At 43.3% G+C, this 21,560-nt stretch overlaps 1 protein-coding gene across 3 annotated transcripts in view; it reads left to right on the top strand.

Moving 5' to 3' along the window:
• The window catches only part of LOC117517153 (four and a half LIM domains protein 1-like), a 70,331-nt gene extending 52,995 nt beyond the window's left edge, over window positions 1-17,336 (top strand). For all 3 annotated transcript variants that reach the window (XM_034178072.1, XM_034178069.1, XM_034178070.1), the window contains one exon: window positions 16,877-17,336. In XM_034178072.1, coding sequence (XP_034033963.1) covers window positions 16,877-17,028 — 152 coding nt within the window. In that variant the 3' untranslated portion in view covers window positions 17,029-17,336. The remainder of the gene's footprint in view (window positions 1-16,876) is intronic.
• Window positions 17,337-21,560: the final 4,224 nt, after the last annotated feature.

Genomic DNA, 21,560 nt, shown 5'->3' with positions numbered 1-21,560 from the left:
GAAGGTGCGGGCACTAGATGGCACCCTTCTCCCTTTAATCACACACAAGACACTGCCAGTAACTCTGGTAGTGTCTGGGAATCATCGGGAGGAGATTGAGTTTTATGTGACTCCTTCTACCTCCCGCATGATTTTAGGCTTCCGTTGGATGATAAAACACAATCCCCGGATTGATTGGCCGTCTGGGGTTGTGGCTCAGTGGAGCGAAACCTTCCACTGGGAGTGTTTAGGATCCTCGGTTCCCCCCCGGTGTGACGGCTAATGAGGAGGCTAAAGTCCCCCCCAATCTGATGGCGGTGCCCGAGGAGTACCACGATCTTGCTGACGTCTTCAGCAAAGATCTGGCACTCACTCTTCCCCGGCACTGTCCGTATGATTGCGCCATTGATTTGATTCCAGGCGTTGAGTACCCGTCCAGCAGGCTGTACAATCTCTCACGCCCAGAGCGCGAATCAATGGAGACCTACATCCGGGACTCATTAGCTGCCGGGCTGATCCGAAATTCCACCTCCCCGATGGGTGCTGGTTTCTTTTTTGTGGGCAAGAAAGACGGCGGACTCCGTCCATGCATTGATTACAGAGGGCTGAACGAGATTACGGTTCGCAATCGATACCCGTTGCCCCTGTTAGATTCAGTGTTCACGCCCCTGCATGGAGCCAAAATCGATCTTAGGAATGCGTACCACCTGGTTCGGATCCGGAAGGGAGATGAATGGAAGACGGCATTTAACACCCCATTAGGTCATTTTGAGTACCTGGTCATGCTGTTCGGCCTCATTAACGCCCCCGCGACGTTCCAAGCTTTGGTAAATGACGTCTTGCGGGACTTCCTGCACCGATTCATCTTCGTATATCTAGATGATATACTCATCTTTTCCCCGGATCCTGAGACTCATGTCCAGCATGTATGTCAGGTCCTGCAGCGGTTGTTGGAGAACCGGCTGTTTGTGAAGGGCGAGAAGTGCGAGTTCCACTGCACTTCTTTGTCCTTCCTGGGGTTCATAATCTCCTCCAACTCCGTCGCCCCTGATCCGGCCAAGGTTGCGGCGGTGAGAGATTGGCCCCAACCAACAAGCCGTAGGAAGCTGCAGCAGTTCCTCGGCTTTGCAAACTTCTATAGGAGGTTCATCAAGGGGTACAGTCAGGTGGTTAGCCCCTTGACAGCCCTGACCTCCTCCAAAGTCCCCTTCACCTGGTCGGATCGGTGCGAGGCTGCATTCAGGGAGTTGAAACACCGGTTCTCGACTGCACCAGTTCTGGTGCAGCCCGATCCTAACCGCCAGTTCGTGGTTGAAGTGGACGCCTCTGACTCAGGGATAGGAGCCGTGTTGTCCCAGAGCGGAGAGTCCGACAAAGTCCTCCACCCATGTGCCTATTTTTCACGCAGGTTGACCCCGGCGGAGCGGAACTATGACGTGGGCAATTGGGAACTCCTCGCAGTGAAAGAGGCTCTTGAGGAGTGGAGACATTTGTTGGAGGGAGCTGTGGTGCCATTTACGGTTTTCATGGACAACCGGAACCTGGAGTACATCAGGACCGCCAAGCGGCTGAACCCCAGGCAAGCCGGCTGGTCACTGTTCTTCGGGCGTTTTGACTTCCGGATCACCTATCGCCCCGGGACCAAGAACCAAAGATCGGATGCCCTGTCAGGGTCCACGAAGACGAAGTCAAAACAGAGCTGTCGGATCCGCCAGAATCCATCATTCCTGAGTCCACTATTGTGGCCACCCTCACCTGGGACGTGGAGAAGATCGTCCGGGAGGCTCTGGCACGGAACCCGGACCCAGGAAAAGGACCGAAGAACCGCCTCTACGTCCCACCAGAAGCCAGAGCTGCAGTCCTGGACTTCTGCCACGGTTCCAAGCTCTCCTGCCATCCAGGGGTGCGATGGACCGTGGCGGTAGTCCGGCAGCGCTTCTGGTGGGCGTCCATGGAAGCTGACGTCCGGGACTATGTCCAGGCTTGTACCACCTGCGCCAGGGGAAAAGCTGACCATCAACGGGCACAGGGACTCCTCCAGCCGTTACCTGTGCCCCATCTCCCCTGGTCCCACATCGGCCTGGACTTCGTCACGGGCCTCCCGCCATCCCAGGGCATGACAACCATCCTCACGATAGTGGACCGGTTCTCCAAGGCCGCCCACTTCGTGGCCCTCCCGAAGCTCCCTATGGCCCAGGAGACAGCAGACCTCCTGGTCCACCACGTCGTGCGTCCGCATGGGATACCTACAGACATCGTCTCCGATCGTGGTCCCCAGTTCTCCTCTCAAGTCTGGAGGAGTTTCTGCAGAGAACTGGGGGCCACCGTGTGCCTCTCTTCCGGGTATCACCCGCAGACTAACGGACAGGCAGAACGGGCAACCAAGAACTGGAACAGACTTTACGCTGTGTGACATCCGCGCACCCGACGGCCTGGAGTGAACATCTGGCCTGGATCGAGTACATGCATAACAGCCAGGTGTCCTCTGCCACCGGCCTCTCCCCGTTTGAGGTGTGTCTGGGGTTCCAGCCCCCATTGTTTCCCGTGGTGGAGGGAGAGGTCGGTGTGCCCTCGGTCCAGGCCCCCCTGCGAAGATGCTGTCGGGTGTGGCGCACCACCCGTTCTGCCCTCTTGAAGGCCCGGATGAGGGCTAAGGCTCATGCAGACCGCCGGCGTTCCCCGGCCCCTGCATACCAGCCCGGGCAGGAAGTGTGGCTATCAACAAAGGACATATCCCTGCAAGTGGACTCCCCGAAACTGAAGGAACACTTCATTGGTCCCTTCAAGATCCTCAAGATCATCAACCCGGCCGCAGTGAAGCTCCAACTCCCAGCTTCACTGCGGATCCACCCTGTTTTCCATGTGTCCAGACTGAAACCACACCACACCTCACCCCTCTGTGCTCCCGGATCATCGACGGGGAGCCGGCTTGGACGGTGCGCCGGCTCCTGGACGTCCGTCGGAAGGGCCAGGGGTTCCAGTACTTGGTGGACTGGGAGGGGTATGGACCCGAAGAACGCTCCTGGGTGAAGAGGAGCTTCATCCTGGACCCGGCCCTCCTGGTTGATTTCTACACCCGACACCCCGACAAGCCTGGTCGGGCGCCAGGAGGCGCCCGTTGAGGGGGGGGTCCTGTTGTGTGGGCCGCTGAAGAGGAGGTACTGCTGGCCCACCACCACCAGAGGGCGCCCTGCCCGAAGTGCGGGCTTCGGGCACGAGAGGGCGCTGCCGCATTGCAGATCCAACCGGGAGTGACAGCTGTCACTCATCACCCCTGCCAGCTGTCACTCATCAGCCATCACCACAAAAGCCGGGCAGCATCTCCACCTCACTGCCGAGATATCGCCTGTAAATCGAGGTAATTCTCTCAGCCATTTTTCTGTGCCGTATCGCACGTAACAGTTTGTTTATCCTTTTCAGAAGGACCTAAGTGCTTGTGTCAGCTGGAGGCTGAACCAGTCATTGACGGCAGGGTGACGGAGTTCCCCCTTCACGACTCGTAAGACAAGCAACTGGTCGGGTTTAGTGAACAGACTGTGTTCATTATTGCGGAGGTGGAGGTGTTGTTTCCCACCTGCATGAACTGGACTATTCCGAAGAGTTACTGAGTGTTTCCACTCACCTCTTTCTGTTTTGTTTCCTGCCAGCAGTACCAGATCCGACAGCTGGAGACGGTGGCCACCTGGGGAGATCAGGACTTGGCGTCTCCTGTGTGTTTCCAGATCCGGTGGCGGTGGAAATCGTGTGGGGCCCGGCGCTTCTCTGGACGGTGCTCTCCTATCCTCGAGCCTGCCCACACGCCACCTTCATGTAATTGACTGTAATCTAAATTCTGTTTCTGTCTGTATTCCATTGTGCACATTTACAACAGTAAAGTGTTATTTTTTGGCTCATCCATCGTCCGGTTCATTTACGCCCCCTGTTGTGGGTCCGTGTCCCTACACTTTCCCAACAAGACCTTTTTATTTTTTTGCAAAAACCTGATGGATTTGAATCACGTGTGCTTGCATCAGCCAACCTTGAACCTTCGTGCGCATGCGTGAATTTTTTCCTGCCTGTCGATTGTGTCATTTGCTGGTAAGCACCCTTTGTGTGAGGACGTATGTTTCATTGCAAAGAAAAAGACGGAACGACTGGAGCAGTGGCACATCAAATTTTGCCAGAAACTGGGCGATAGCCAGGTGGAAACCATTCGGAAGATTCAGACAGCTTTCGGTGACGATGCTATGGGCATCACACAGATTAAGGAGCGGTACAACCGGTTTAAAGACGTCTGCACAACGGTGGAGAGCGAGCCATGCTCTGGTCGGCCATCAACATACTGAAATGACCAGATCCTTTCCAAAGTGAACGCTGTGGTGATGCGGGACCCTCGTGTGACTATCCGAGAAATTGCAGAAGAGGTGGACATCAGCACTTTTTTGGCACATTCCATTGTGACAGAAGATTTTCCGTAAAAAGAGTGGCGGCGAAATTCATGCCGAAGCTGCTGACGTTGGAGCAAAAGCGCCTTCGTGTTGAAGTCTCACAGGACATGCTGTGACATGCCCACCTCTTCCACAATTTCTCGGCTAGTCACACGACTGAAAAGTCACTGAAAGCCATCTGAATCATCCGAATGGTTTCCACCTGGCTGTCAACCAGTTTCTGGCAAAATTTGATGCGGCGCTGCTCCAGATCCACAAATGTGAAAAAAAAAAAAAAAATGTGTGTGTACTGGATGTCTTCTTATACGTGACTTTTGCACGTGACTGGTGGTAGGAAGCTGTATAGCCACGGCGGCACAAAGTCTCCACACACGTACAAATCGCTGCACGCTTTTACAGATCTAATACTGCAAGAGTGTAGCAAAAGTAACGTGTAAGAACACATCCAATACACACATTTTTTTGCACATTTGTGGATGTGGTTACATACACACAGATCGAAATACACATTTGGAAATACTTTTGTTACAATAATGGCTCCATATTTATTGTCTTATGCAGCAAGAAGAATGGCCAGAAATGGGTTAGCAGTGGTACTGGTAGTGGTTTTACTCACTAAAACAATGTTGTAGGTCATTGTTTCTCAATCCTCCCCTCAGGACCCAAGATACTGCACATTTTCCATTTGTCCCTGAACTAATCAGAGGTGTGTTCAGATAATTAACAGCTGACTGAGCGGTTCTGCTCTGAGAAGTTCAGGGACAAACAGAAAATATGCTGTATGTTAATTAAGAAATATTATTTTACAGGTGCTACATTTTCAGCTGGGAAAATTTGTAAGCATCAATAAAATGCACCATCTGTAAATTTTTGGTTTATTCATATGCGCCAGGAGCACGTGTCTGACAGGTTATACCATGGATACATCTCCCAAGAGATCTATCATATAACAGGTGTCCAGGTGAGTCTGTGACTCCGCCCCCAAAAAAGATTGTGGACTTTCATTATTTGTCATAGAGACCAAAACTAATGATGCATTATAGTGGCACTTAGCAATTTGACATATATATATATATATATATATATATATACACTCAACAAAAATATAAACGCAACACTTTTGGTTTTGCTCCCATTTTGTATGAGATGAACTCAAAGATCTAAAACTTTTTCCACATACACAATATCACCATTTCCCTCAAATATTGTTCACAAACCAGTCTAAATCTGTGACAGTGAGCACTTCTCCTTTGCTGAGATAATCCATCCCACCTCACAGGTGTGCCATATCAAGATGCTGATTAGACACCATGATTAGTGCACAGGTGTGCCTTAGACTGTCCACAATAAAAGGCCACTCTGAAAGGTGCAGTTTTGTTTTATTGGGGGGGATACCAGTCAGTATCTGGTGTGACCACCATTTGCCTCATGCAGTGCAACACATCTCCTTCGCATAGAGTTGATCAGGTTGTCAATTGTGGCCTGTGGAATGTTGGTCCACTCCTCTTCAATGGCTGTGCGAAGTTGCTGGATATTGGCAGGAACTGGTACACGCTGTCATATACGCCGGTCCAGAGCATCCCAAACATGCTCAATGGGTGACATGTCTGGTGAGTATGCCAGCCATGCAAGAACTGGGACATTTTCAGCTTCCAAGAATTGTGTACAGATCCTTGTAACATGGGGCCGTGCATTATCCTGCTGCAACATGAGGTGATGTTCTTGGATGTATGGCACAACAATGGGCCTCAGGATCTCATCACGGTATCTCTGTGCATTCAAAATGCCATCAATAAAATGCACCTGTGTTCTTCGTCCATAACAGACGCCTGCCCATACCATAACCCCACCGCCACCATGGGCCACTCGATCCACAACATTGACATCAGAAAACCGCTCACCCACACGACGCCACACACGCTGTCTGCCATCTGCCCTGGACAGTGTGAACCGGGATTCATCAGTGAAGAGAACACCTCTCCAACGTGCCAAACGCCAGCGAATGTGAGCATTTGCCCACTCAAGTCGGTTACGACGATGAACTGGAGTCAGGTCGAGACCCCGATGAGGACGACGAGCATGCAGATGAGCTTCCCTGAGACGGTTTCTGACAGTTTGTGCAGAAATTCTTTGGTTATGCAAACCGATTGTTTCAGCAGCTGTCCGAGTGGCTGGTCTCAGACGATCTTGGAGGTGAACATGCTGGATGTGGAGGTCCTGGGCTGGTGTGGTTACACGTGGTCTGCGGTTGTGAGGCTGGTTGGATGTACTGCCAAATTCTCTGAAATGCCTTTGGAGATGGCTTATGGTAGAGAAATGAACATTCAATACACGAGCAACAGCTCTGGTTGACATTCCTGCTGTCAGCATGCCAATTGCACGCTCCCTCAAATCTTGCAACATCTGTGGCATTGTGCTGTGTGATAAAACTGCACCTTTCAGAGTGGCCTTTTATTGTGGGCAGTCTAAGGCACACCTGTGCACTAATCATGGTGTCTAATCAGCATCTTGATACGGCACACCTGTGAGGTGGGATGGATTATCTCAGCAAAGGAGAAGTGCTCACTATCACAGATTTAGACTGGTTTGTGAACAATATTTGAGGGAAATGGTGATATTGTGTATGTGGAAAAAGTTTTAGATCTTTGAGTTCATCTCATACAAAATGGGAGCAAAACCAAAAGTGGTGCGTTTATATTTTTGTTGAGTGTATATAGCAGGAAAGGGGATTAGTAACTGTGTTCTAAATAGGCTAAAGTTCCATAATGACGGAGATTACAAGATGAAGTTGTGATATTAACATCAACACGTAATGGACAACGAGTAAACACTGCGCCATGTTATATCCATCCATCTTATAAACCTACTTATTCCATTAAGAGTCGCGAGGGGCTGGAGCCTATCCCAGCAGTCACTGCGTGAGAGGCGGGACACAGCCGAAACAGGCTGCCAGTCTGTCACAGGGCTGACAAACACACATACACACACACACACGCACACAAACTCACTCACATTTACGGCCAATTTAGAGTCATTAGTCATCAGAGGAAGCCAGAGCACCCAGAGGGCACCCACGCAAACATGGGCAGAACACGCCAACTCCACAGAGAAAGGAAAAAGACAGAAGCAAACCTGGGAATTTTTCATCCTGAGGCAACAATGCTAACCACTAATCCACTATTAAATTCAATATAACAGTTATTTTTAACAAATACCAGTTACCAACATTTTGATTTTTTTATTACCTCCGCCAAGGAGGTTATGTTTTTGGTCGTGTCCGTTTGTTTGTTGGTTGGTTGATTTGTTAGCAGGATCACTCAAAAAATCCTCAACGGATTTCAATGAAAGTTTTACCAGGGGTGTATCTTGGCCTAACTTAGAAGTCATTAAATTTTGGTAATGATCCAGAACACGATCCGGATCCAGTAATTTTTTTAAGGATTCTTTATCATTGCAGGAAAGGGCCAATTTCAACATTTTTGCATCTAAGTTCATGAAGACGGGTCACAAAGGCTGAACAAAAATTGTTACGACACAACAATAATTTAGCATTTGTTTCTGCTCATTGAATAAACTTATTAGAAAATAAAAAAAACTTGTGTAGTTCATGCAGTTTCTCTTTATAAATACATTTGCTGAAGATCTAAGGGTTTAACCCTCTGGGGCCGACACCGTCGTATACGACGGCTGAGACCAAGTTTTACTAAATTATAAATAACCTTTTAATGATATGAGATAGAAACTTACTTTTTTTTGCTGACAAGTTAAATCCGCAGACTTTTGAGCCACCGTCCACCTTCTTTGTACTCCTCATAGAAGCTGTGTGATGATGTGAGCAATGTGAGTGTCCAATCGGAATTGGTTCACCGTCACATGGTTTTCCAAAATCCAGTCGTAGGGCAGATTCACCTCACATGACACACCAACAGTGGTGGGCACACTATGTAACAATTTTTTTATTTTTGTTTTGTTCCTGGGTACACAGTTTTCCTAACCTGTTATGCTTTAAATAAATAGAAAATAGCTGTTCTTCCACAGAAACTTTGCTTCTGTGATCAGGACAATGATATTTTGAAATTTGTCTGTTTTCAAGAATAAGAGGTCTATTAGAAAAGTATCCGACCTTATTATTTTTTTCAAAAACCATATGGATTTGAATCACGTGTGATTACATCAGACATGCTTGAACCCTCGTGGGCATGCGAGAGTTTTTTCACGCCTGTCGGTTACGTCATTCGCCTGTGGGCAGTCTTTGAGTGAGGAGTCGTCCACCCTCTTGTCGATTTTTTCATTGTTTAGGAATGGCTCAGAGACTGCTGCTTTGTTTGATAAAAATTTTTTCAAAAACTGTAAGGCACAACTGAGTGGACACCATTCGATAAATTCAGCTGGTTTTCTGTGAAAATTTTAACGGCTGATGAGAGATTTTGATCTGTAAGTGTCGCTTTAAGGATGGCCCACGGCGCCTGACGGCGATCTGCGCTCTGAGGCAGCGTCATCTCGCTGTTTCAAGTTGAAAACTTCCACATTTCAGGCTCTGTTCACCCAGTAAGTCGTCAGAGAACAGAGAACTTTCAGAAGTCGGCATGAGGAGTTTATTCGGACATTCCATTGTTAACGGACATTTTGTAATGAAAGAACGTGCGGGCAGAGTCGCATGTCGGGCTGGACCCGACCGCGGGGGGTCGCGACAGGAAAAACACCTCCGTTGGAAAACTTAACGGGCAAGTTGGAACATGCCCAACTGTTAAACAATTTCTCAGTTACTCACTTGTTGAAAGCCATCAAAAGCCGCCAGAATTTTACAAATGGTTTTCAACACGGAGGTGTTTTTCCTGTCACGGCGCACACAGATTTGCATCGTCGTCACGGAAACGACTCGGCGAATTTGCGCGCACGTTCTTTCATTACAAAATGACCTTTAACAGTGGAATGTCCGCATAAACTCCTCATGCCGGCCTCTTCTGAATCTTCTCTGTTCTCTCACGACGTCCTGGGTCAACAGAGCCTTAAATTAGGATGTTTTCAGGTCGAAACAGGCAGACGACGTCGCCTGGAAGCGCTGCGCGACGTCCCACTCCATGGGAAGTCCTCAAAGCGACAGAAACACCCCATAATCTCTCATCAGCCGTTAAACTTTTCACCGAAAACCAGCTGAATTTCTCGAATAGTGTCCACTCGGATATTCCTCACAGGTCAGGAAAAAAGTTTGATAAAGCAACGCGCGCCGTCTCGAGCTGCGTCTCTATCAAAGGAATTCAGCCGAGAGGGCGGGACCAGTGTTCACTCAAAGCCTGCCCACAGGGAAATGACGTCACCGACACGCGTGAAAAAAACTCACGCATGCGCACGAGGGTTCAAGCATGATTGGTGTAATCGCATGTCATTCAAATCCATATAGTTTTTTTTTTTTTTTTTATAAAACTGCCGGTTAGTTTTATAAGATACCTCGTATTCTCGATTCGCTTTCACTACTACTGAGTAGTCTTCTAGAATATTCTTTAACTGCTAGAACTGTCCAGAATTTTCTAGAAGTTTACAGAATTATCTAGAAATTTCAAGAAACTTTTAGAACTTTCTAGAACGTAAAAAAAAAAAAAAATCAAAGTTTGTGCTGAATGTAGTCATTTTTCCATAGACTTTAGACATAAGCAGTTGAAATATAACACTTAGAAGCCAGGAACAAAAATTGTGTTACATAGTGTTATCGAAGATAATGTTTTCATTATTGAATTATCTTTTTAGATAACTTTAAAAACCATTATTGGACCAATTATCTTCCGAAAATTTTTTTTGTCCGATAACGTAGTAAACAAAGCTAAACAGCGACGAACATTTTTAAAATTTAAAATCAGTTGAGCACCTACCTGTTAAAAGTTTAATAACAGATGTATACTTCTACCCTCTGCAAACAGAAGACAGCTGCTTCCAGGAGAAACTGCTCTATCCTCTGCAGGCAAAAGAGAACTGGTCACAAAAAAAAAAAAAAAAAATTTCCTTTAACACCATACTGATACACTGGTAATATCACCCAAGTCATTCAGAGGCATACATTTTTAACTTATGGTTCAAATTTTAACCAAACTAATTTCAGACAAGTTATTTAAAATTACTGTCATGTCTGAAGTTTTATAAAGTGAAAATATCAGATATATGTTTTAGTTTTAAAGTAATGTGCTAATTTTTAAGGTTTTAGTGAGCACATGCTGTGCCCAGCAGTGCATTATGGGTAGGATAGGGTAATCTCAGTACGTTCACGACAGGACAACTGCATTTGAGACACTCTGTTCAGGCTCCACGGACAACAGCATTAAACTCTATTGCCTAAAACTCTCGTGAATATATTCTCTGGGTTTATAGACGTTGTTATTGTATTTGCGTTTGTTAAATTCCACGCATCTTAAATGTAGCAGACACGGATTATCTGGAATTTTGTTTTAGCAAGGTTTCGAGGCCTCTACTGCCATCTACTGGCCAGTAGTGTTCATGTCAGTATTCGTCCTGAAGCTGGGCAGACACTGTATGATATTTTTAATCACTGTACTCGGTTTCAGTTCAAACTACAACAGAACCGCGCACGGTGTAAAAGTTCAGAGCGCACAATTTATGTTCTCACACATATTGTACGTTCAAAAACCACACGTCGAACTCGTGTTTCCAGAAGCAAAAGGTAAGCTTTTTTCAAACTTAATTTACAAAAACTCTTGATGGGAGACATCAAAGTTTAAAAACAAACAAAAAAAAAAACATTACAAGACAGGTCTGCGGTGTTTGCACAGGCACAGTGTGAGTGGTTGGATGCTTGTAGCTCTTCAGCAGCAGGATACCCTCACGACGGCTGACCAGAATAATATCAAACAGGTTTGATTTTCATTCGACCATACAATCGGCGATCAGGAGGTGGTCATGAGATGTTAAACGCAGCTTGTTGCTCCATGTACACTACACGATGCAGGACACGTAATTTACCTGAAACTTGGTCCAAAAAATTCTTGCACGAATTAAAAAACATCTGAAAAAGGCCCAAAACTTGCACAGTGTAAAGTCGACATTTATGTGTCAAGACAATATTGAGTGCACGTTTTACAATATAATAAAACGTGCGCACAGCACTAATAAAATGAGCACACATTCTCTCCACATGCAAAATATTTTGCGATGACACTTCCAGGACTCCGTAAAAATGCCTGTTTTTACAAATAAAAATGTAATATTTTACAAAAGCACATTTATCTGTAAACACCAACACACGTCACATTAATGTGTTGGTTCACATAATGAATGACTGAAACAATCAATGTTTAGCAGAGGCACTTTTACCCAGAATCCTTTGCGATCTGTCTGTTTGTTACAAAACTTCAGAATTAGTGCATTATTCAACATTAAAAGATATGTTATATTTTAACTTTGTACAAATGACAGAATTGACATTAATGGAGTTATTCTATCAGTATTCACACCAAACCATAAGTCAGCATGACATTATTTTCCAAGACCTCCGCCTGACCGGAGCGTTGTGATTGGTAGAGAGCTGGTTTTGTGGCTGCTCTCAGGGTGCTTCTGTGCTGGAAGCCGTGTAGTAAACAAGAGCTTCCAGCAGGGGGCCGGATGTTCAAAGACAGAAGTGTGGGCTCATTGTTTGGGTCTGTTGTCGTTTTTAATGCTACTAGAAGCGATCATGGTGTTAAAACTCAAATTCAGTTTATTAGTAGTTGCAAATGTACCACAGACAATACTGGAATTTATTGGTTATCTGTAACTTCCGATACATTTTTGGGTGGTTTATCGTTTTATCTTTATCAAAGATAACTTTTCAGTTATCTGATTATCTGTTATCGAAGTTATTTTTTTGGTTATCTGTGCCCACCACTGCACACCAAAGACTGTTTTTAGGAGTGATGTGTTACTAGTTTATTATAGTTTGCTCTGTGTTTTGAATAAATGTGTGTGGAAAATTATTTTCCGTTTTACTTTTTCCTTTCTTATCTGATTGTAAACCTTTATTACACTTATAAAACACAACTGTAACATATATATATTTTGAAAGTGCAGGTTGTCCTGAAAAAAAAGAGACATAAAACTTGATTGTGGGATGCAGGGAGAGCTGCTAACAGCAATAATAAAACATTTATGTCAGGCGAGTGAACTGTCCAAAAAATGCCCTCGGACCCCAGAGGGTTAACCACTGAATCTGAAACATGACAGTAGATGCGTTAAACAACGTGGAATAAGTCTCTTTGCCAAAGATTATTCCATGTGACGTCAGTGACTCTATAGCCTTGGCGGAGGTTTGCGCTCTCCGAGTGCTTCTAGTTTTTTAGATACTTCAGTAATAGCAAGTGGTTGTCACATATCAACATTCCCTTAATAATAATAATGAATAATAAGTGTGGACACATCAGTGACTTCAGAGCATAAACTAAATGTTTTCTCTAAAACACAGTTGCTTTGATGAGTTAGTAAGTACACAGGTCATGCAGTACATGTTGGTCTTGTGCCATGTACAGTAACTGTGATAATGAGAGGTGATTAACCCTCTTTGTTTTCTTATTAACTCTACCAAATATATTATTAATTAATAACAGCAATTGAAAAAGCAAATATAAGACCCTAGGTTTTGTGAAAATGCCCTAAAATTTGGAGCCAAAAACATTTCACACACAGAGGTAATCAGTGGTGTAGTCCACATTTTTGAAGTGGGTGTTTTTTGCCTGTCATCAACCTCGTGCATTGCGCCCCGGTTATTAACATTTTTAACACCATAACAAATAGATCTATATTTTCCATCTGATCATTTATATTCTATATTTGCCACTATAAATGTGAGAAATGTGTCAGAATGTAAGTAAGTAATTTGCACCAATTGCAAAATACAGTATACAACAGTAAATCTAAAAGAGTGATTAAAAAATACAAAGATCAAATACATTTATTTTTTGGCATCTGAAAACCTAATTTAACAAAGAAATTTAATCACGTCATAAACCAGAAATAAACAATGTTTAAATCCAGCCAAAAGTATCATATGCAAGCTACTGTGCATTATTTAACAGTAAATAAGACAACTTTAAGTCACAGTCACTCAAAAAATAAAGTGACTGTGACTCCTTGTTATTAAGAAAGAAAAGTTCTCTTAACAATAATAAAGAGCAGATTATTGCCTCCCAACTAAGTATATTGCAAGAGTTCACTTTTCCTCCCTCTATTTAGTATTGGATATGAGCCTGTACTGTCAAATTCAGCAGCTGCAAGATTCACCCTTCATATAATCCGCATGGCCCCACGTTGTTTGTGGACAGTTTAGATGCATAAACAAAAACAGAACACACCGGTCTACATGAGCATGCACTGGCTGCAGAGCCTCACACCTCCTACCACAATCTCTGTTGAAGCTGACAGTCCATCATCAGGTCCAGACGGGGGACTGGAACCTGTAGGCTTTGTGGTCCATAAGGAAACCTACCCAGTATAAACAAGCTAGTATTAGTATACGTTAAGTTCCATTAAAACAGCAGCTAGGCTGAAGGACAGAAGCCGGGACAGAAGCTAACTCCCAGAAAATTCACATACAATGAAAATATGGTAGATGCTTTACTTTGCAGAAACCTTTTCAACCCATGACAAAAACATTGTAGGCCAAATCAGTGGCACAAAAGTATAAATAATCGACCAGACTTTAAAAAAAAATAAATGTCCGAGGTTCCTTATGTTAAACAAGAAATTAATCTGAAATAACAGGTGGTTTTAATTTAAACTTTTTTAACAGTAATCAGAAATTCTGAGGTAACAAACAACAACAAAAAAACATTTCCAAGGATTTTTCTTCATAAAACTGCTCCATAAATGAGCAGTCCTGTGACACGTTTGTTTTGTATAGATCAGTGGTTTATTTCTACACCGATCCATTTTGTACATATCAGTGGTTTCTGTTTCTGCCACTAGTCTTCCGTGTTTTGGCCCGACGCGTCGTTCCTATTGGACAACGCAAAGGTACGTGACGGCTCAGAAAGTTGGATTGGCTTGAACTTTGTCTACGTCAGCCTGCCGACAAGCGGCAATGCGCGCCCCGTCAGCATCTAAAAAGCAACGCGTCTCATTGAAAATAATGCTTTTGTTTTTTGACGCATCTGACGTATTCAGTGTGAAAGGCCCATTAGCTTAGTGAACAAATAAAAAAACTAGCTGTTGTAGGCTAGCCCACTTACCAGAAATGCAGACAGCGCCAGGTTTATCTCCTCCACTCAGGGTGCAAACTTCATCAATCGGCCCTGAAGCAGCAGGTGGACGTTTTCGAAAAAAAAAAATCTAAAACCGAGGCCTGTTTTCTTTTCATTTTTTCGGTTAATAATCACCATCGATACTTCCAGCATTCTTCTTGTTTGTATGCGGCTTTCGCGCTGATTAGCTGGTAGCCCCGCCCCATCTCTCTATGAGCCAATTAAAACTCTTATCTAGCAGAGCGAGCGGGGGTGGGACATACGGTGCACTCTGCAGTGATGGACGCCTGATGGCTGTCTTTTAAAGGGAGAAAATAAAATTACAGTCAATAAGCGCTTATTTTATTTACACCGTCACATTCCCCGGGGCAATTTGAAGTGGGTAGATGGAAATTCCCGGTCATTTTAGGTGAGTATACGGCATCTACCTGCGTTCCACGTAGACTACACCACTGGAGGTAATGAACTGTTCTTGCCAAAGACTAATGATTTGCTTTATTTTGATTATTTCTGTGACCCATGTCAGCATTTACACTTACCCATTCTCAGTTGTAAAAAAAAAAAAAGTACACGTGGTTACCCCATGCTTTGGAAAAATACTTGTGCAATCATTATTATGGGGAATTATGAATTATGGGGCTTCATGAATATATGTTTAGCTTTAAACCCCTATATCCTGTAAAAGTTTGAACCAAAAAACAAATTTTGCCAAATATAAGCACTTTAATGAAATTTTGGGGAGTGGTAGGCCTTTGGTCAAGAAAGACTGGATTAGTTTTTGACAACAACGAACAGGTAAACAGGACTGTTGGGCCTTGGCAGAGGTATACCTTCTCTGAGTACCCTCTAGTTTGTTGTTTCCTAACATGGTGACCAGTGAGCAACACTATAGGGCACACAAGTAGTTTAACAATAATCTGCAGCATTGTGCAACATGCCATCGTTGTGACATCTCTTTCTGTGTAAAACAGTATGAGACCATTACAGCAACTTTTCCTTTTTAGTATAACAAAATCCTGTCAGTTCATGTTTGGAAGCATGTGGTGGTGCCATATGTCACCACGTCTGTCACACCACAGAACCACCTTGGGCCCAAGATGGCAACCACCCAAGGAGACAAGCAGCCCATCTCACCTCTAAAAGTAATCATCTACAGTATGTGCCACAGCCATGTGAAATGAGGGCCTCCCCTTGGTCTTCTCCAGCTTTTGGGGTCCTCAACTCTGGCTCACCTGCAAGCTGGATCGTGTCCTGAGAAATGTGCCACACAGCCAAAATGTCATAGTTGACAAGTAGTACTCCTCATGTGAGTCTCCCTAAGTACAGGGAACCTTTTTTTGGACACAAAGTCATTCCAAGTATACCCAAGGATCCTAATAACAGACATCTAATCATCACCCTAGGTCACTGGTTAGCATTCACGTCTCACTGCAAGACAGGAAGTACCAGGACCCAAAATACTTGAGCCTTCATTCTCCAGAACCAAGATCAGCATTGTCAAAGACCTCTGTTCAGTGGACTCATCACTCCATATGCTCTTCCTGGTCATGCCCCGTTCTCAAAGGCAAGCTACGAATGTCACTGCCGAGGTAACTTAATGTCTCTACGGTACGAGTTCAACAACTTTGCTGCACACAGACACACTTCTGATGGCCTAGTCATTCCTGGACTTGGCCATAAGAACTGGCCTGGACTTAGCCTGGTTTCTAATCCTGATCCTGGACAGTCACAAACCCAAACACTCCAGATTCCTCACTCAGCATCTCAGGTGCTGCAATCCACCGATTCCTCAAAGATCAAAGTATCATCTGTAAAGTGGAGCTCAGCTAACATTTCCTTACCAACAAAGGCACCTATGCTGCTGGTTTCAACAAGCCTACCCAACACCCAACCCATGCAGTATAGCAAAATTGAATTAAAGCAAACCTTGAGGTGTTTAACTGAGTATAATATACAGAATAATGAACTAAAGACAGACCTGAGGTATAGATCAAAGGGCTAGAAATGTTACTAGCTTTAATGTATTATTGTTATAGAATTAACTATTAAACAATGCTAAGCTTGGCATAGCAGGTAAACATAAACAAGAATGAAAAAAGAACAGTCCCGTGGAGCTCAGCTTGTCCACTGACACACAAAATAGTTATTTATGATGATTTATCTCTTCTGCAAACAAATATACTGCCACTTCCTCTTTTTACTTCCTGAATTTTAGAAGAGTTGATGTACAGACTATAACTTTTGTACTCACAGGTTTTGGCAAAGGCGTGAACGTTGTGAACTACGAAGGTGGCTCCTGGCATGAGTATTGCTTCAACTGTAAGAGATGTTCGCTCAGTCTGTCCAACAAGCGGTTTGTGGCCAACGGACGAGACATCCTTTGTCCTGACTGCGCCAACAAGTAATGACGAGGAATCTACTCGGCATCTCACTCCATGGTTTTTTTTATGCCAAATCTTTTTCTTCTTATATATGTGTGAGATCAGACTAACTGATGGGAACAAAATGTTTGTATCCACCGATTGTTTGCCTGGGTGCAGCATAAACGTACATAATCATAGATTTCAAGCTTCAGCCTGACAGTGAGAGAAGTTTGCAAAGTGAATAGTTGTGTAAGACAATGCTCTGCAGCTGCTTTGATGGATTATATTTTTTACAATGTATGATTACTTGTTTTATAGCATAGACGTCTGTCCATCTCGTGAGATGGTGGGGTGTTTGTGCCCTTCCGTGCACTTATTTTACAGCACAGAAATCATACAGTTAAATAGCAGTTGTAATTGTTAGAATCACACATATTGGGATGCATTCTTTTATTGAAACAAGTATGAGCAGCTTTGTAAAATTTTGTTTTTGGAAGGGTTATATTTTGAAAAATAGTAATAAAAAAATGTATTTACAGTTTAATTTTAATTGTTAGTTGGCCAAAAATCATTATACTTTCCACATATTTTAAATAAATAGACTTTAATGCACTTTTTTTAAAATTATGCTTTTAATCTTGCTTGAATTATAATATGTAAAAACTACATACTTTGACATGTCATTTTTTTATTCTTTTTGTTTGCTGAAATAAAATAAATCTCTAAAAAACTGATGAATCTTGTTATTTTGAGTTTAAGTAAATTGTAGTTATTAATGTTGTGGCCAAGTGGTTAGTGTGGTTGCTTTCACTGCAAAAGGTTCCTAGTTCAAGTCCCACCACTACCACAATTATCCATGTAAATAATTTGCATCACTTTTTACCAGCATTGGTGCAACTTTAATGTTTGACCCCTATACAAACTGAAATTCACCTTTGTCACCATTCTTGCTGTTTTTACCCCATAACTCCAGAACATTCAGTCACAGATAGTCTAAACTATACCTTTTTGGAATCTTTATGATCAGACAAATAATGTGGTGTAGTTTTCAATATGATTAGAACATATTTTATTTATTTATTTCCAAAAGAGGAATGTCTAAGGAGTATCTGTGCTGAATTTGATGCGTTTATCATCATTTGCATGATTGTTTCAGTTATCTCCTGCACTAGTAAGGATGATTCTGAGAAAGCCCAGAATTACATGGGAGGACCTGGCCAATCTTTGCAAACTGGGACCAAAGTCGCAAAGATTACATTAGTAACACACTACGCTGTCATAGTTTAAAATCCTGCAGATCACGTAAGGTCCCTTTGCTCACGCCAGCACATGTCCAAGCCCATTTGAAGTTCACCAGTGACCATCTGGACGATCCAGAGGAGGCATGGGAGAAGGTCACGTGATCAGATGAGACCAAAATAGAGCTTTTTGGAATCAACTCCACTCGACATGTTGAGAGGATGAGAGCAGCCCCAAGAAAACCGTCCCAACCGGGAATCATGGGGGTGGAAACATAATTTTTGGGGGTGAAGAGCATTAAAATGCACAATCACAACCAAAAACACCAAAAGCAGAATGATCAGAAAACACCTGAATTTTCTGTGTGGCTGAGTGTGTCCAGTGACCCCAGACAATTTGACAAGCTTGTCTTACTTTAATACACATGATGCTTCTCCACACCAGTGCATAATTACGAGTTGACCAATCCCAATAAGAGGAAGCTGACCGTTGCCGTCAGACCTGCTTTGTTTGCAGACAGGTGCAAGGTGCAGGTGATGATCCGCCTAACCGTTTCAGTCTGCTGCTCCAGTGTTCCGTCAGAGTGCCTAACTCTAACCAGCCAAGATTTTGCATAACCGTTTGCTTTCCACCTTTCTTATTCACATCACTTTTAAATTTAGGTAAGTGCTTCTTCAGTCCTTTTGCAACTTGAATGGTGTTTGGTCCAAAACACAAGATGCTTGTTAAAAAAAAAAAAAATCTAATTACAAATGGCTCCAGTCTATCAAAGATTTTACTCATCTGAAAAGGATACATTTTTTATAGTGTTTTTCTTTTAGTGTTGTCTGTTGTAACAGGTGAATCTTGCTGAGTTATTGCGGATACAGTTAATTCTTCTCACTGAAAGATATGTCATTATTTTGCAAATTTAGGATGAATTTTCTTCAAAGTTTGCTAACCGTGTTGGCCACAGTGTTTCTGGTGGGACATCTTGTCTCCACCGTGGAACAAGGTAAGCCAAGATTTCTAAATTGGAACAGTCATGTTAAATAAATGGAATAAATGAATGACTAACCAGACAAACCTGTCCTGTTATGGCTTACTGGAACTATTAAATAGCATGTGATCAACAAATAAAGTGCAATTTAGAATGTAATGTCTGAATTACAGACACTGAAAATGTCGGTTTTCTTTTCTGTAGCCTATTTGTAGTAGTAGTAGTTTATTTCTACAGCACTTTTCACTGTCCCAGTCACAAAGTGCTTTACATGATACGTGCAGGTAACAGAACTGCATTTGATATAATAGAATTAAATAGAAATAACAAAATGTAATTTAAAAAATAAATAAAAGTAAAAATAAAACGTTACCCAAATGCTTGTTGAAACAAATGGGTCTTCATTTGCTTTTTAAAAACAAATATTTGTGCAGTGTTAACTTTGAAATTATGACCTGCACTGCAAAAACTGATATCTAACAAAGAAAAAAGGACGTGTTTAAAGAAAATTTGACTTAATTTTTGTCTAAATAGAAAAATAATCTTGAGCATTTTTTTACAAAAGAAAAAAATGTCTTATTTTAGGAAAATGTATCTCATATCAAGCTGTATTTAACCAGTAAAAAAGAAAAGCAATGGATTTCAAATCACCCAAGCAAAGGTAAAAGATTTTTTTCCTTATTTTAACACAGAGGCTAATCTTAAAATAAGAATTTTGTCTAGTTTTAAGGCACATTTTGATTATTCACTGCTTAGACATTTTGCTAGTTTTGAGAGTTCTCACACACACTCCTCTTCAACCGCTTAGTCCAGTTAAGGGTTGCGGGGTGCTGGAGCCTATTCCAGCAGTCCTAGAGCGCAAGGTGGGGTACACCCAGGACAGGACGCCAGTCTGTCGCAGGGTCACATATAGACAAACAAACACATTCACACCTGCACACACACCTACGGACAATTTAAAGTTTCCAGTCTACCTAACCCGTACGTCTTTGGATGTGGGAGGAAGTCGGAGCACCAGGAGCGAACCCACACAAACACGGGGAGAACATGCAAACTCCACACAGAAAGGCCACAGGTGGGAATCGAATCCATGACCCCGCTGTGAGGCAGCAGTGCTAACCACTAAGCCACTGTGCTGCCTGTAAATTTTTCTTACCCTATTGGTAGATTTGTTTTTTTGTTTTTTTTGCTTAATACAAGACAACTTGGCTAGATTTTGGATTATTTGGCTACTTTTGAGAGGGACAGTTTTTGCAATGTAACTGAGAAAATCTAAACTATTTTATATATAGCAATGCAAATACTGCATGTTTAAGGTTTTTCTGGCTTCTCTAAAGTCAAAAAGGTTCTGAGTCAGTTGTTGAGAATGTGCAGACAGTCACAATTTTGTTTCTTAAAGTTACTGCAATTAATTGTTTTCTCATAGACTACATATTATCTGCATAAAATATGGGTTTTATCTGTAATATTATGCACTGTACAAAAAAAAAAAAAAAAATGACAGGCACCCTACAATGTCATTCATTCAGCTGCTCCCAGTTTTGTTTGGGGTCACCACAGCGGATACAGCCAAATCCGCATTGGTAATTGGCAAGTTTTACGCCGGATGGCCTTCATGACGCATCCAAGTACTAACCAGATCCTGCTCTGCTTAGCTTCTGAGATCTGATGGGATCAGGCAGACACAGAGCAGACTGGCTGCACAGGCACCTCACAATAAAAAAATAAAAGCTGTTTAACAATAAATCAGCAACAGGTTGTTTGCTTCCTCTGCTCCCCTCCACAGCATGTTTTTTTCCTGATTCTCTCCCCTCAGCCCCAGCCAGTCCCAGCAGAAGACTGCCCCTCCCTGAGCCTGGTTCTGCTGGAGGTTTCTTCCTGTTAAAAGGGAGTTTTTCCTTCCCACTGTCGCCAAGTGCTTGCTCACAGGGGGTCATTTTGACCATTGTGGTTTTTCTGTAATTATTGTATGGCTTTGCCTTACAATATAAAGTGCCTTGGGGCAACTGTTTGTTGTGATTTGGCGCTATATAAATAAAATTGATTTGCTTTGATTTGATTCCAACTTGCATATATTGACAATGTGACGTAGAAATTTGACTAGATAAAAGCTGCTTCCGTGAGATGTACATTGAGCCCTGTGTGTTAATGATTTACTGTAAAGTGTGTGTGTGTGTGTGTGTGTCTCAGCGTCAGCGTCAGCCCCTCAGTACAGCCTCTGGGGGCACAAGGCCGACTTTGTCTCTGGATGCACCCACTGGACACTAAAGCGTCATGTGGTCATTTCCACCCTGCAGGCATTCACCATCTGTGTCAAGCTGCACCTCCAGGTATTAACATGTCACCTTATATATTA

The sequence above is a fragment of the Thalassophryne amazonica genome, chromosome 9 (genome assembly GCF_902500255.1).
Source record: "Thalassophryne amazonica chromosome 9, fThaAma1.1, whole genome shotgun sequence".
NCBI lineage: Eukaryota > Metazoa > Chordata > Actinopteri > Batrachoidiformes > Batrachoididae > Thalassophryne > Thalassophryne amazonica.
The sequence above is the reverse complement of the archived record's forward strand: the minus strand, read 5'-3'. Positions and strand labels throughout refer to the sequence as shown.